Here is a 13,585-nt window from a genome sequence, read left to right as displayed (position 1 = left end):
AATCACTGTGCTCTGTTCAGCCTGATGTGAAAGGATGGTTGGTGTTTTTCCCGCATTGTATCTTTTCTTACTGTTTCTTTAATAAATGAGACGAGAGGGCTGTTGATTTCACTCCCTTTTTATTACCTGTTCCACAGGGAAGGAAGCTTAACCACTGCTTTTCATTGTTTCAACTTGGCCAGAATCCTCCATGACCTCTCAAGATAATATACTTTCACTCAAGGAGGAAGCAAGCTTTGATTTTTAGCCTTAACTGGTTAGCTAGGGCTAACTCATTGGTTCAGTAATTTCTCCACAGACCCTATGCATCCTCTGCAGTAAAAACCAAGCCACCACAGGTGTGCAGTTACTAGGCAGGCCTACTGTATCCCCAGGTCCAGAGGCAGCTTTGACAACTTACCTGCTTCTGAGTTCCATGGGAATTACCTTGCTGAAACTAGTTCTGCCTTAAATACCCATCTTGGAACTGAATTAAAGAGCTTTCATTAGTTCAAAGAGGAAAGGAGGAGTTCAGAGATACCAGCCTTAAGTGAGATTCTTTATTTTGACAAATAAGTGCAGTATAAAAAATTTCACCAGAAAGTAAAAAAAAAAAAAGTAAAAATAAATATGTTTACAAATTGTAGAAATAATACAAAAGAGGATTAAAATTCTCATTGAGGAAAAAAAACATGTCCAATTGTATAAAGGCTCTTCCCTTGCAAGAAATGGGAATAAAGCTGAAGACCCAGTTTGGTTTCGCTGCTGAAAAATGTACAAAATAACTTAGAAAAACCAGTCGAGGTCAAACGTTGTGAGCCCACTTACTTGTACCTGCCTGCTCGACCTGGGGAAAGTTGATAATCTCTTAAGTGCAAGGCAGAGCTGAGAGTAGGACTGCCGAGTGTTCTCCATCTGGGAGTCCATCCCACGTTAACCTTCAAGTAAAAGCTGAAGAAAAACAAGCCCTTAGTGAAGTCTGAGCTCTGCAGTTGGCTGACCGGATTTCCTCCATTGTAGTGCTCAAAATAGTTTACTTCTTGGCCAGCAAAAACACGGAAGAGCCCGGAACAACTGCCTTTAGCAAATGCCTGCTGCCTCTTCCTAGCCCTCATGGATTAGGCCTGATGTCAGCCAGCAGTCTTCTTAGAAACTCGAGGCCTGTGCAATGCAGCAGTGTTGGCGCACCTGGAAACCCCATGAGTTGGCGGGCGATGAAGGGAAGCACCAAGGTTTGCCAGTCGCTCAGAGTGCACCTAGTTCCTTTATGGGCAGCACCTGGGCACGCTAGAGGCTTGCCCCCAACTACTCTCCACCTTGGTGCTGGTTCTGACAGGTCAGCAGGCCCTCTGGAGTGGACATTTGGAGAGAGAGCACACTGGAGCAAGCAACCCCTAAGTCAAAGGCTTAGTCAGTATCCCAGGTTTTAAACCCAAGAGCTCAGAGCAGTCTTGTGGATTGCGAATCTGTAGAAAACAGCCTTCCCTCACACCCTCTCCAAAAAAGCAGAGGAAAATCAAACATCCTCAAGAGGCATGAGAGAAGACAAGAACCTTAGAATTTAGATACCAGTTCCATCCCTTTGTTTGGTTTCTGGACAGGAGCAAGCAAGTGCAGTAGTGACTATCCACAACTTGGCTGTAAGAATTCCCTGGAGAAGCCACTGAGGAGGATGGACAGTCTCAACGATGACTGGCTTGGACTGAGGGCTCACTTAGGGAATGCTGAAAAGCTTTCCATTAGAGGTGATTGTCAAGAGCTACAGCCTGAATGTCATGTGTGCTGTCCAGCTGCCAAGGAACCTGTCCAGGCAGCTCCAGGCTGCAGCCAGCTTGGTCAGAGACTCCTGATCTCCCCCCACATGCTGATGGCAGGCTGGCCGACTGCAGAGGGGCCGAGGAGAGCCCTAGGCTCTGTCTCACTCGCCACCTTGAAAAACTTGGTGAGGAGGAGGGTGGGAGAGGTGACTATCACCGTGAAGGGAAGCCAAGTAAGGAGGCTGGCTTAGATTCAGAGCTGAATTTGAAAGAGGAATTCAGGAGTATACAGCTTGTAATACCCAAGTCCTCACTTCCTTTCTTATCACATTAGGGTTTGATCTTCTTGGTAGATGACCAAAACATTTCACCTCCTCAGAAGAGATCACAGACAAGCTAATCTAGATGTTTGGGCAATTTCCAGGTAGAATACAGTCAGCTCCCAGCCTCCATGTAACCCATGGCTTTTAGCACCACCATCAATGTTTGTTCCTCCTGGCCAGCTTTCCTTTTTAACATACATAAACACAGACACACACACACACACTTAAAAACAGTACAGTGCTAACTCCCTGCTAGTCTGGCTCATCCTTGGGATGCTGAGATGTGGAATGAGGTACTTCACATAAGAAAGCACCATTCCTGGACCCTGTTTTCTGATGCCCAAAGATCAGGCTTCTGGGCCTTGTATTTCAGGCACAATCTTATTGCATTGATAACTAGACTGAGGTGGGGACATGTTACTAGCTGGCCCAGATCACTCAGAAGTACTCCCACCACCTCTGATTGTGTTCAGATGGACTAAGAGAACCCCCTCCCATGGGCCCTCGTTGCTCACTCACCTGTGAGAAGCTGCCACTGAATGGAACTTACTGTTTGCTTTAGCACACTTCTGAGTTCCCTCTGGATTTCAGGGGAGGAAGTGGAATCTTGCCCAGAGGCCCCCTGTATGTGCAGAGGCAGCAGACAAGCGGCCTGAAAACAGTGCCTCCTCTGCCTCCTCCACTGCACTGGACTTGCCTCCTCGAAGCAGAGCTGTCCCAGGCCATACGACAGTCACCATTCTTTGCACTTTGGACCATTAAGAAACTAAAACAGCACTCCCTCTCCCTCCCACCCTGTCTTCTCTTCCGTTCCCCTTCCCTCCCTTACCCATTGCACTCTTCCCGCTCTGCTTGGGGGCTGCATCACACCTCAGCAAAGGCTAAGCTATACTGTTCTGGCTTCTTCCCACATCGCCGGGCGATGATGGCCAGGTACAGCATGAGGAGGGCCACCCAGTAGCAGCCATACAGGATGGCCCCAGAGACCAGGAAGGCCAGCTCTGTCTCACTGAACAGATCCTGGCAGTAAGCTGTGTAGGCCAGCCCCCCAAGGAGGACTGCCACCCAGATGGACACAGGGATGAGGCCAATGAAGTTCACCACAATGGTTTTTCGGCCAGAGGTGCCCCAGCCAGACTTGTTGATGGTAGCAATGGCAAAGATCTTGGCCGGCAGGAGGCTGGACATATAGAGAAGGGAGTAGAGCGACATGAAGATCATCTCTGCGTTGCCTCGCAGGAAGCAGGCGTAGGTGGCCTTGATAATGCCCACTAGCTGCACTGTCAGCAGAAAGAGGAGAATGTTCCAGATGCGGCCCCGGTAGAAGAGCTGTATGACCGTGGCAATGAGGAAGAAGGGGAAGAAACCCGTGACCACTGACTCGTAGGTCATCCAGAGGTGGTGCTTGTGGAACCACAGAGAGTTGTAGAGCCACTCCCGGAAGTAAGACTTGCTCCAGCGGGTCTGCTGATTGAGCCACCGGAGGTACTTGGTGGGGGTCTCCGTGAGGCATTTAGAGCGAGCTGTATACTTAGTCCTGTAGCCGAGACTCAGGACTCGGTTGGTGAGGTGCCGGTCATCCCCAAAGCTGCACTTGCTGCCCAGAAACTTCTGGTGGTACCAGTCCTCCAGGAATTGCTGAAGGAGGCTGTTGCGGTACATGCCCAAGGGCCCGCTGATGCACTGCACGCAGCCAAAGTAGGACTGGCAAGCCCGCTCCACGTTGAAGGCCATCCAGTACCGCACACTGCTCAGGAAGGAGATCCATGAATCGTACTTGTTGAGGATCTGCAAGGGAACCAGAGATTCTGGGCCTCCTTGCCTGAGGACGAGAGCCCCAGGAGACAGACACCAGAGACCAGGAGGCCTCCCTACACTCTGAGATCCCTAGCCCTTTGCTCTAGTTCCTGGCCACGAGTCCCAGCTCACTCAGAGGCTGAGAGGAGGCAACCACACCCAGTCAACTCAGCACCAGCCCCACCTCTCCTCTGTCATAGGCACCGACTGTCCCAATGAAGTTGCTCTAGCAGCCAAAGCCACCTTCAATCTCAGGAGGCGGCCTGTGGTGGTGGCTGAGAGAAAGGCTTGAGAAAGAAGCAAAGTAACACCCCAGCCCCCCATCCTGACCCTCTCTGCAGTTTGAAAGCTTCTTGGGAAGACATGGTATGTTGCCAGCAGTTCCCCTGGAAGAAGATCTGGCCCTTTATTCATACCACACTGCACAGAGCTCTTCAGTGTCACGTCCCCATCAGGAAGCGTTTTTCAGGGGGTCTAACTTTGGAGGTACTTGCTGCACCACCAGCCAAAAAGGAAGCACCCTCTAGGATGGATGGCCTCAGAACACTGTGCCCCTCCCAGCAGCACAGGCTCTCCTCATGCCGGTTATTTTCTGCCCTCCCTCCCCCCAGTGGAAATAGAACAGGAAAGGGGGTGGGTAGCAGATGAGCCCTTCGATACCAATGAAACTGTCAAAGAGGAAACCCCCTTCCAAAACGAAATGCACACTTCCCCAGTATATCCAATTAGATGACGAAGCAGAATCCAGACCCGCCGCCCCCAGGAATCCTTGGTTACTTCTTACCTGGACATCTCCCCCGACTCCCCCTACTTGAGGGTCCTCCTCCAGGACTCGAAGCATCTCAATGGTGCAGGCTGGATCCAGCACAGTGTCAGAGTCACAAACCTGCAGAAGGAAGGCACTGTCAGTCCATTCTGACACAGACACACCCACCCACCCCTGGTGGATCACTGCCTGAGGGACATAACCCCTTCACCAGACACACTTCAGACCACTAAAAAAGAGACCTATGCCAAATAGAAGGGGTGAAAAGAAACAGGAGAGTTCAGGTACCGACTTGATAGCTGCTTGGCTGAGAGAGGAACCCAGGGGACTTTCAGTGGTGGGCACAGAAAGGGAGAAGTGTCTAGTACTGGGCAGATCTTTAGCCCTGATTGAGCCAGGCTCCTCAGAAGTGGTCTTAATGTATTTCTCTGAGGTCCTTGGTAAGAAAGGAAAACGTCACTGAAATCAGATTGACAGGCACTGTGACTCGAGCAAGGCCAGCAGACATTGCTCAGAAGGCTGAGAAATGGCTCCTGCCAGAGGCTATCACCAAAGCTTGCTCACAGGATCATCACGAACGGGGCTGCCCTGTTTCAGCCTCTTAGCCAGCCAGCCCCAGTGGAGGGTGTATCTAGCCCAGCCTCAGCCCCACCAGTGTGGCTGCCAGGCCATTTGTGCCCTGCGGGCCGGGACTCCCAGACTAGGTCCCAGCAGAGCCAAGGGCTGTTCTCGCCTAGGTTCCAGCCCTGGGTGGGCCTAGAAGCTGGCAGCAGCTCCTCCGCTTAGAACCTGGATCAAATCCTGCCCACCCACCCTCCTCTCCATGGGAGACTCCTGGTTTGATTCTGTTCGGTGACCCATTATTGTTAATAGTTGAACCTGTACAACTATTGCCTCACTCCTTGTCTACATTTTAGAAAGTTATTGAGATGGTGTAAAAATCCCAGATAACCACTGGGTAGGGGAACTGGTTTCCTGACCCCTGACAGAGCAAGAAACTACCCACAGATGAGCCCAGAACTTATTCTGCAAAAGCCTAAAGTTCTTCTACTGAAGTTGCTGAGTGAGAGCCCGCCAGCCTGCAGGAAGGGGGCTGCACCCTAAGGCTCTGCTTCTTGCTCCACGCTGGAGCCTCAGTGCTGCAGACAAGCAGCGGAGGGCAGAGGGCAACCAGGCAGTCATCGCAGCCACTCCCTCCTGCCTCCCCACTGACATATCCTTACAGTACTGGCCCAGACTGGGAAGGAAGCCTCAGGCCACACTCCCAGAACCTCCTCAGCTTACAGGTCAAGCTTCCCAGCACTGCTGGTCACACAACTACTCCAGCCCTGACTCTGATTCCTCACACTGTGGCACTTCCTTCATCCCAGGGAGGTCTTTCCAACTGAGTAAGATTAGGAAAGGCTATCGCTCTTGGCTGCCTGGACTTCCCCACTGGCTGAAGCAGGCTTATCTCCTGAAGAGGGAAAGACACCTTCAGTGGGGCTCATGAAGACAGACTGAAATCCAGAGTGTTCACTGACAGGCGGGCCCAGGGCTGCTCCGGGCAGCGAGCCCATGTGAACACATTGAAAGGAAGGTGGATTCCAACCCACCGGAACACACAGGAAAGGAGGAGGTGTGGGAGGGCAGGGCTGGGGGGATCCTGTGCTTCGAGGGAAGAGATAGCAGTCACTACGGCTTGAGCCTATGCCAGGGCTCAAGGGCTTTTTCTAAGTCGTCTGAGTCCACAGGCAAGTCTCAGAGGCCCCTTGACCCTAAATGGACTGCAGAGTTAAGACCTGTCTCACAGCCTTCCCTCTCTGGTGCTGAAGGGGCCCTTGGGCCTAAGAAGGCAGGAAGAGGCAGGTGTACCGACTCTTACGCGAGGGTGCAACTTTCCAAACAGCCAAGACAAAAAAACCTGCAGCAAGCTAATTTTAGGTGGGTACCGTATAGAAAATTTAAATACTGGAGTACACAACATGCTGTCAGCAAGACTGTGCTGGTACGTACGTGGGCGACCACAGCAGCTGCTATTCATTCAAGCGATGGGCATATGTGGAGAAGGGCAGGAACAGAGACGGAACAGACGCTGGACCACAAATCTGGGTCCTGGGTGTCAGTTTCCACTTGGTACTGAGATGCAGAATCTTTGATCAGTTTTTTCTAGGTTTTGTTATATGAAAACCGGAGCCATGTTACCTTGTCAACATAATAAAATTTCCAAGGAGGTGTCAATGCCCGCTTCAGCTGGAAGCGAGGCAGGGTCTGTTGGGGTCCTGGCCCTGCCTAGATGGCTGCAGCACTGAGCTGGGGGGTGATTCGCACCTGTGTCCCTCCGCCTTACAGACAAGAACTTGACACCAGAAAGAGTGAGACTTTTCATCAACCCATAACTAAAACTATCTGAGTGCTTTGGAGCATGATTCTTTTTTGCTCTTCCCCATACTATATGAAGAGACTCATCCCCACTCTGCCAATGGTGAGGCAGTATTGCACAAGGACAAACGGCCTGGACTCAACTCCTGGCTCTGCTCATCACTGCTGTGTGATGTTAGGCAATTTAGGCATTAGGCAACTGCACTTCAGGCTCAGTTTCTGTAGGTAGAAATAAGCGTGGTACCTATCCTCTAGGAATATTATGAGGATTAAAAGAACTAAAACATATGAAGTACCTACAACAGTGTCTGGTATAAAGTAAATGCTATACATACTTGTTTGCCACTCTGGGGATACCAATCCACAGACCTGCCCAGATTCCAGAGATCTGTCCAGATTCACAGAGCTAAGTACCAGCAGATCCAAGATTCCCACCTAGGTCTTCTTGACCCCAGGACAGCTGTTGAAAATTACTGTGTTTACTGCCTTCTGAAGTAAGTGTAGGGGAGGAAAGTACATGACACAAGGGACCTTGACTGGACCTAAAATTCCCCAGGAGATATGCCTCGCTGGCTGGACACATCCACACGTCCACACACACCTAGGGAGGCACCCTCACCTGGATGTAGTCCACCGAATCACCAAGGGCCTTGAAGGCTGTGTACATGACCTCTCGCTTGCCTCCCCACTTCTGCATGATGCACGAGAAGGTGCTGGCCCGCACCACGTCCCGAACGCGGTCCATGCCCTCCTGCAGGCTGGCCTCCGTCTCGCCCTCACCCGCCTCATGGAAATTGCTGCGCCACACAAAGAAGCCGGCTTGCTCGGTGCCCCCGAGCACCTCATGGAAGATGTCCAGCATGTAGGCATCCTCCTGGCGGTTGCCGTCCACCACCAGGACCACTTTGAGGTCGGGGAAGGCGATGCGCTGGGCTGAGCGCAGGCACTTGCGCAGGTAGTCGGGGTCCTCCTGGTACGCAGCGATGCAGAGCGCCACTGAGCGCCGCAGTGGGGAGGGCAGCTTCAGGGTCCGGCCTGCCCGCCGCATGCGCCGGTGCTCCAGGAAGGCAAATAGGCTCTGGATGAGCAGGTGCAGGCCCAGGATGGCACCGTACAGCCCGAAGGACAGATAGTGTTTTTCTGTATGGATGAACTGGTAGCCTGTCACATAAGCTGCCAGGATCCCACCCAGCACTGCCAAGGCAAACAGGCTGGTGCCCACCACGCGCAGGGCTGTTGTCAGCTGCACCGGCATCTGGTGGGAGAAGGTGCGAGAGGTGGGTCAGCGGGAGGCAGCTTCTCTGGTCAATGGCCATGGGGGCATTTTCTCTGGGCCTGGCCTAGACCCAGGGAAATGATCCACTAGTAACAACCATCACCATTTACTGAGCATGACTAAGATTGGAGACTCGAAAGCCAGACTAGTAGTAGTAGTAGTTGAGTTTAGTAGTAGACAGAGGACAGGCTCCTCTGTCCATGGGATTCTCCAGGCAAGAACACAGTTCTGCCACTTACTGTGTGCCTGTTCTACCCCTTAGTGTATTCACCTGTAAAATGTGTGTTGCAGCACTAGCCTCCTAACATCTTTGAGGATTAAATGGGTTATATACATAAAGCACTCAAAGCAGCATTTATTATCATTAGCTAAACCCAAGCCAGAAAGATCTGAGAGAGACCTAGCTGGTGGCAGAACTGGGATCTACCTGACCCAACGCTCTCACAGGCAAGCTTCGGTAGGGTGAGCCTGAGGCCAGAGGAAGCTCTGAGCATCTGAAAAGCCAAGAAGAGGGAGGAAGTGGAGGGGCAACGGCAGGTAGACAGACTTTATGCCCTACACCCACCAGGGGATCACACCATGAAGAAAGTGGGGAAGGAAAAGATGAGAAAGAGCAGGAAACATAAAGAGGTGCATGAGGGAAAAAACAAGGAAACAGCTTCCCTTTCTCAAAACAACTAAATCTGTAAGAGAAAGTTTACCAACGTTCTCTGCTTTCTCACCTTTTTCTCTTTGACTTGAGAGGCAGCAAAGAAAGGGAAAGTAACCAGGAAAAGCAGACACGGGAAAGAAAAGGAAATGAGAGCTGGGGTGTGGACAGCCCTCCTGGAAGCCCAGCACTGGGGCACCAGGGGGAACTGCAGCTCCCACTGCAGCAGCCCAGCAGCCTGGGAGGGGTGCCTGCCCGGGAAGCCCCATCCACTTGGTCCTAGTGCCTGCATGGGATCTCTGTCCATGTACCCCTGCCCCGCTACTCCAGGAAATGCTGGCAGGTTTTGTTAGGAAAACTCAGGACTTCTAGCATCTGCCCATCTGGAAAGAGCTGTGTTTTAGTGAGCCGAGTCTAGCACTTGGTACTTGAAGCTTTGTGCTGGAGACACAGCCCTACTATCACCCCGGCTGCCTGATCTTGCCCAAATTCTCTGGAACTTAGCAACTCCCCTGGGGAGGGATTCCAATGGTTTCTTGTTCCATAGGTCCCAGGTAAATCATTATAGTGATTAGTAGCCCTGAAGGACTATCTGAGTTGGGGGGGGGGGGGTTGGGGGAAGGCTGATGAGGACAGCTCCCTGCCCTCCACTCTGAGGCCCCCTCCCCATCTCCTCTCCTTGCCACCTGCCTGATCTGGAGAATCCTGTTACCACCACCGCCCACCCTTTACAGACAAAAGGGTCTCACTTCCAAGCTTGCTCCAAGTCTGGGTCTCACTCAAACTGACTCCTGACTGCCACCTCAACACAAACACACTTTCTTGCTAGGGGGCTGGTTCCCCTGCCACCCTTCACAGAGGAGGGATGAGGAACACGCAGTCGGTGCCTAAATCAACCGGAGATTCAGGCCTCAGCAGCATTCCAGCAGCTTCGGTCCGGAAAGTGCTGTTGGCAGCCTCACCTCTCCGGGAAGCTCGGCCTCCGGGCGCTCTGCCCCGCTGTCCCGGGGAGCCTGCCGTGTGCTTCCTCTGTAGGATTCCCAGCCGTCCTTGTCTACCCCCCGCCCCACCCCGGGGGGGGGGCCCTCGTACACACTTGCAGCCCACGGGTCCCTAGGCCCTGCATCCACCACCCAGGAGCACCCCCACTCCCCTCTAGAGCTTATATGCCATGGGGGCGCTGCGGGCACAGCTGCCTGCCTGCGCGCTGGTAAAGAGCAGGGGGCGCCGAGACCAACCTAGCAACCTGCCCGGCGCTGGCGCCCCGCCTCGGTGCAGTGCCAGAGGCGGTGCCCACCAGGGTAACGCAGCCCGGAAGGCACTAGCCATGCTTCTCACCCCCACCAGACCTTGGCTTTCTAACGAAGGCGGTCCCGGCCACACCCACGTGCCCGTTTCCCACGACCCAGCCGGGAAGAAACGGAAAATGCAAGGAATCAGTCGGACCAGGCCCCACTCACCTCCTGGGGGTGGGGGGGGGGGGCGGGCGCTACCTTGGCAAAGTGTGCCTGCAGACAAAGGCAGCATCCTCAGTGTCGCCGGCCCCCTCCTTTCCCGGGGCAGGACCCCTCCTCCCCCGCTCAGGAACTAGGGGCTTTATCCTGGCACCCCTACATCACAGAGGCCCCAAGAAGGTCCCGCAGCCAGAGACCCCATGTGCAATCAGGCTCTGGTGCCAGCTCCGCCTCAAGTGGCCCTGCCCAGACAAGGGGCCGTGTCACCCCTCAAGCCGGCGGAGAGGAGCCTCTTGTCCCCCTACACCCCCTTTGCTCAGAGGAGATCCAGGAGAGCTCGGCCCCTGTAGGTTAATGCGCACCCGGCTTCAAGGGCAAGAGATTGGGGACGCTCTCTGAGCCCTCCCCCTGCACCGAGAGACGTGGGAAAGAGAAAACCTCCAGCCGAAGACGAACGCCGCCAATCTGCTCCTGACGCCGCGCGGGGCTGCCCAGTCTGTAGGTTCTCCAGCTGACAGGTGTGCCCTTCTGCGGGGCCCACACGCGCGGCAGGACGGAAACTTGTGCGCGGGGCACGGGCTCTTTCCTTTGCGCCTGGCCGCCCTCCCAGCCCCTCCAAGGCCGCAAGGGAAGGGGAGCCCAGGCCGCGGGTACTTGCGGCCATGGCCCGGCTGACCCGCAGTAACCGGGGCGCCGAAAATCTTGGTGCCTGCACAGGTGCGCACACCCGGGCGGGCCTGGGGCAGCGAGAAACTCCAGTCAGCCTCGTGCCCCTCACCGTCGTCCACCTCCTAATCCATTCACAAAACGGGAGCCGCAAGGGAGGAAGGGAGGAGAGGCTGGAGAAGGAGAGGATGGAGGAAGAAAGGGAGGAGGGGTCAGTGGGGAGGGGGCTACAGGAACGGCCGCCGGGAAGCCTGGAGATGCCGCAGCCCTCAGCCCGCCTCGCGGCGCTGCACGCAGCACCCACACGGCTCGGGGAGCCGGCGGGGTCCGCGGGGCTCAGCAAGCGGCACCGCTGGAGCCCGGCGCGCCCGGGTCCCTCGGGCAGCCCGCCCCTCCGTGAGGGCTGGCCGGTCGGCCAGGCCCGCGCTCACCGTGCCGCCGGCTGCCCGCGCTCCGGTGCTCAGCAGGCCCGCGGCGGCTCCATGCCCCTCCTCCCGCTCCTCGCCGCCGCGCCTCTCTTCACGGTGCGCCGCTGCTGCCGCGCGCTCCGACTGACGAGCGCTGGCCCCGCCGAGCAGCCTTTAAGTACCGAGCGCGCCCCCGCCGGGAGAAGCGCCCTCCTCCGGCCCTGCGGCCGGGAAAGTTGGGAAGAGTGGGAGGGCTCCCCCGAGGGCTGCGAGGAGCATCCCCTTCCCGGCTCGGCCGGGGGTAGCCCCACGCGGCCGGCGCGCGGCGGCACGCAGGGTCCCGAGTGGACACGGCTCCTCCTGTTCGGAAAGACTCGTAGCCTTTGCACACTCCGAAATTGCGGTTCCCCAACCGAAGCCAAAAGCCGAGTTCCGCCGCGCTCGGCCCGGGACCAACTGCCCAGGGAAGAGGTGGTCATTGTGCTCAACCTGGAACCTGAAGCGCAGTTAACTTCAGTATAACCCATAGGGGCTTCCAAAATTGTGACTCTCAGTTGCCCGTTGCCCCGCGCCCCGTCTTCTAAGCCTCGTCGAACTCTACTCACCCTGTAAACCAAGCAGGTAGAAATCCCCCGACTGCTGCAAGCGAAGGGGCTGTGCTTTGTGTAGAACACTCCCTAAAGCCAAAACAGCAGAACCTTCCTGCTGAGGGTAAAGAAGGCTCAGAAGACAATACTCGTTAAATATAAAAAAAACTGGTCAAAGGTGTTAACAATTGTGACAAGCTCTAAATTCCGCAGTGGGGCGCTGATGACTTTAAGGCTTTCAAGAGCTGCAACGGTTTTGCAAGAACCTTGAAAGTTCCCTGTGTCCTAGAGCCAAAACCAATTCCTCCTCCCCGTTTTTACACCTTTACTTCCAACACCCACGACTTCCTAAATTCCCAACTGACCTTATCACCAGAGGTTTCCAAGTTCCCCAAAGCTGACGCTAGACCTGGGTGAGGTGAGGTGAGGTGGGGTGGGGTAGGGTTAGGGAGAAATGGGGAGTTCTTAGCATTCAAGGAAGGAAGTTTACAATCAGCTGAACACAATGGTTTCTCAATCTCGGAAAATCTTGGATGTATTATAACTGAAGACTAGTAAAAAATGAATTTACATATCTCCTGGATACCCCTGGGACAACCGCTACGAAAATTTATAGGAATGTGAGTTGCAGTCTCCAAGTTGCTCCTCTCAGAAGTCTTAGGGGCTCACTGTGACTCAGCTGGGTCACAGAGCTCACCTTTCAGTCTCCCAGGTAAACAGACCCTTGACACATCACCCACTCCCATCTTGCAGTATATAAACCAAATCATTTTGGACTCTTGCTTGAGAAAGTCATCACTAATATGCTACATAGTTTAAACATTCTTTTTTGTGTGTGCTTTTAATAACAAGTGTTCAGGACTTCCCTGAGGGTCCAGTGGTTAAGAATCTGGCTGCCAATGTAGGGGACGTGGGTTTGATCCCTGATCCAGGAAGATCCCACATGCCAAGGAGCAACTAAGCCTATGCACCACAGCTACTGAAGCTCAAGTGGAGAGAAGACCTTGGTTAAGCCCTTGGAGTAAGTTCTGTCACTAGCCATGTGGCACTAACCTGTGTCTTCATCCCGGAGATGGGACTACTTGACAGGACTGTCATAAAGCTTGAAAGACCGACTGAGAGTAAGTGCCCAGTAAAGGTTAACTCCAGCCAACTTCAACCAGAGAATGGCATCTGCTTGCCAATGCTATGGATTCTACACACCTATCCCTCCAGGGTGTGACACTTGGTGGCAGGAAGTTCAGTGTTCATGAAAAATGCCTTGTCTCAATTGCATTAAGGACTCCATGAGCTCTAACTACTGCCTCTACACCCAGGGGCTTGCCAGACTGGAGGAGCTATCTAATTCTACCTCCCACCCAAATTTGCAATCTACAAATTTTTAGAGCAGGGGAAACAAGCAGAGGCTGGGCAGCTATGAGTGACCAGCTTGGTGGGAAGTGAACGCCCCACTTATAGGAGATGTCCCTTTGAGAGGGATGGCCCAGCGTGGCTAGGTGCTCTGTTGTTAGGAGAAGCCAGAAATTCAGATTCTTATGTGAAGTCTTCTCCTATTGAAGTGCT

General features: G+C 54.0%; 1 protein-coding gene across 1 annotated transcript; it reads right to left on the bottom strand.

Moving 5' to 3' along the window:
• Positions 1–2,899: 2,899 nt before the first annotated feature.
• HAS3 (hyaluronan synthase 3) lies at positions 2,900–11,951 on the bottom strand. Its single transcript, XM_065925635.1, has 4 exons — positions 11,460–11,951; positions 7,603–8,238; positions 4,641–4,742; positions 2,900–3,847 (listed from the first exon to the last, which is right to left on the bottom strand). Exons 2-4 carry the CDS (start codon positions 8,236–8,238, stop codon positions 2,924–2,926), a joined length of 1,662 nt encoding a protein of 553 aa, XP_065781707.1. The 5' UTR covers positions 11,460–11,951; the 3' UTR covers positions 2,900–2,923.
• Positions 11,952–13,585: the final 1,634 nt, after the last annotated feature.

This window comes from Muntiacus reevesi, chromosome 2 (assembly GCF_963930625.1).
Source record: "Muntiacus reevesi chromosome 2, mMunRee1.1, whole genome shotgun sequence".
Taxonomy (NCBI): domain Eukaryota; kingdom Metazoa; phylum Chordata; class Mammalia; order Artiodactyla; family Cervidae; genus Muntiacus; species Muntiacus reevesi.
The sequence above is the reverse complement of the archived record's forward strand: the minus strand, read 5'-3'. Positions and strand labels throughout refer to the sequence as shown.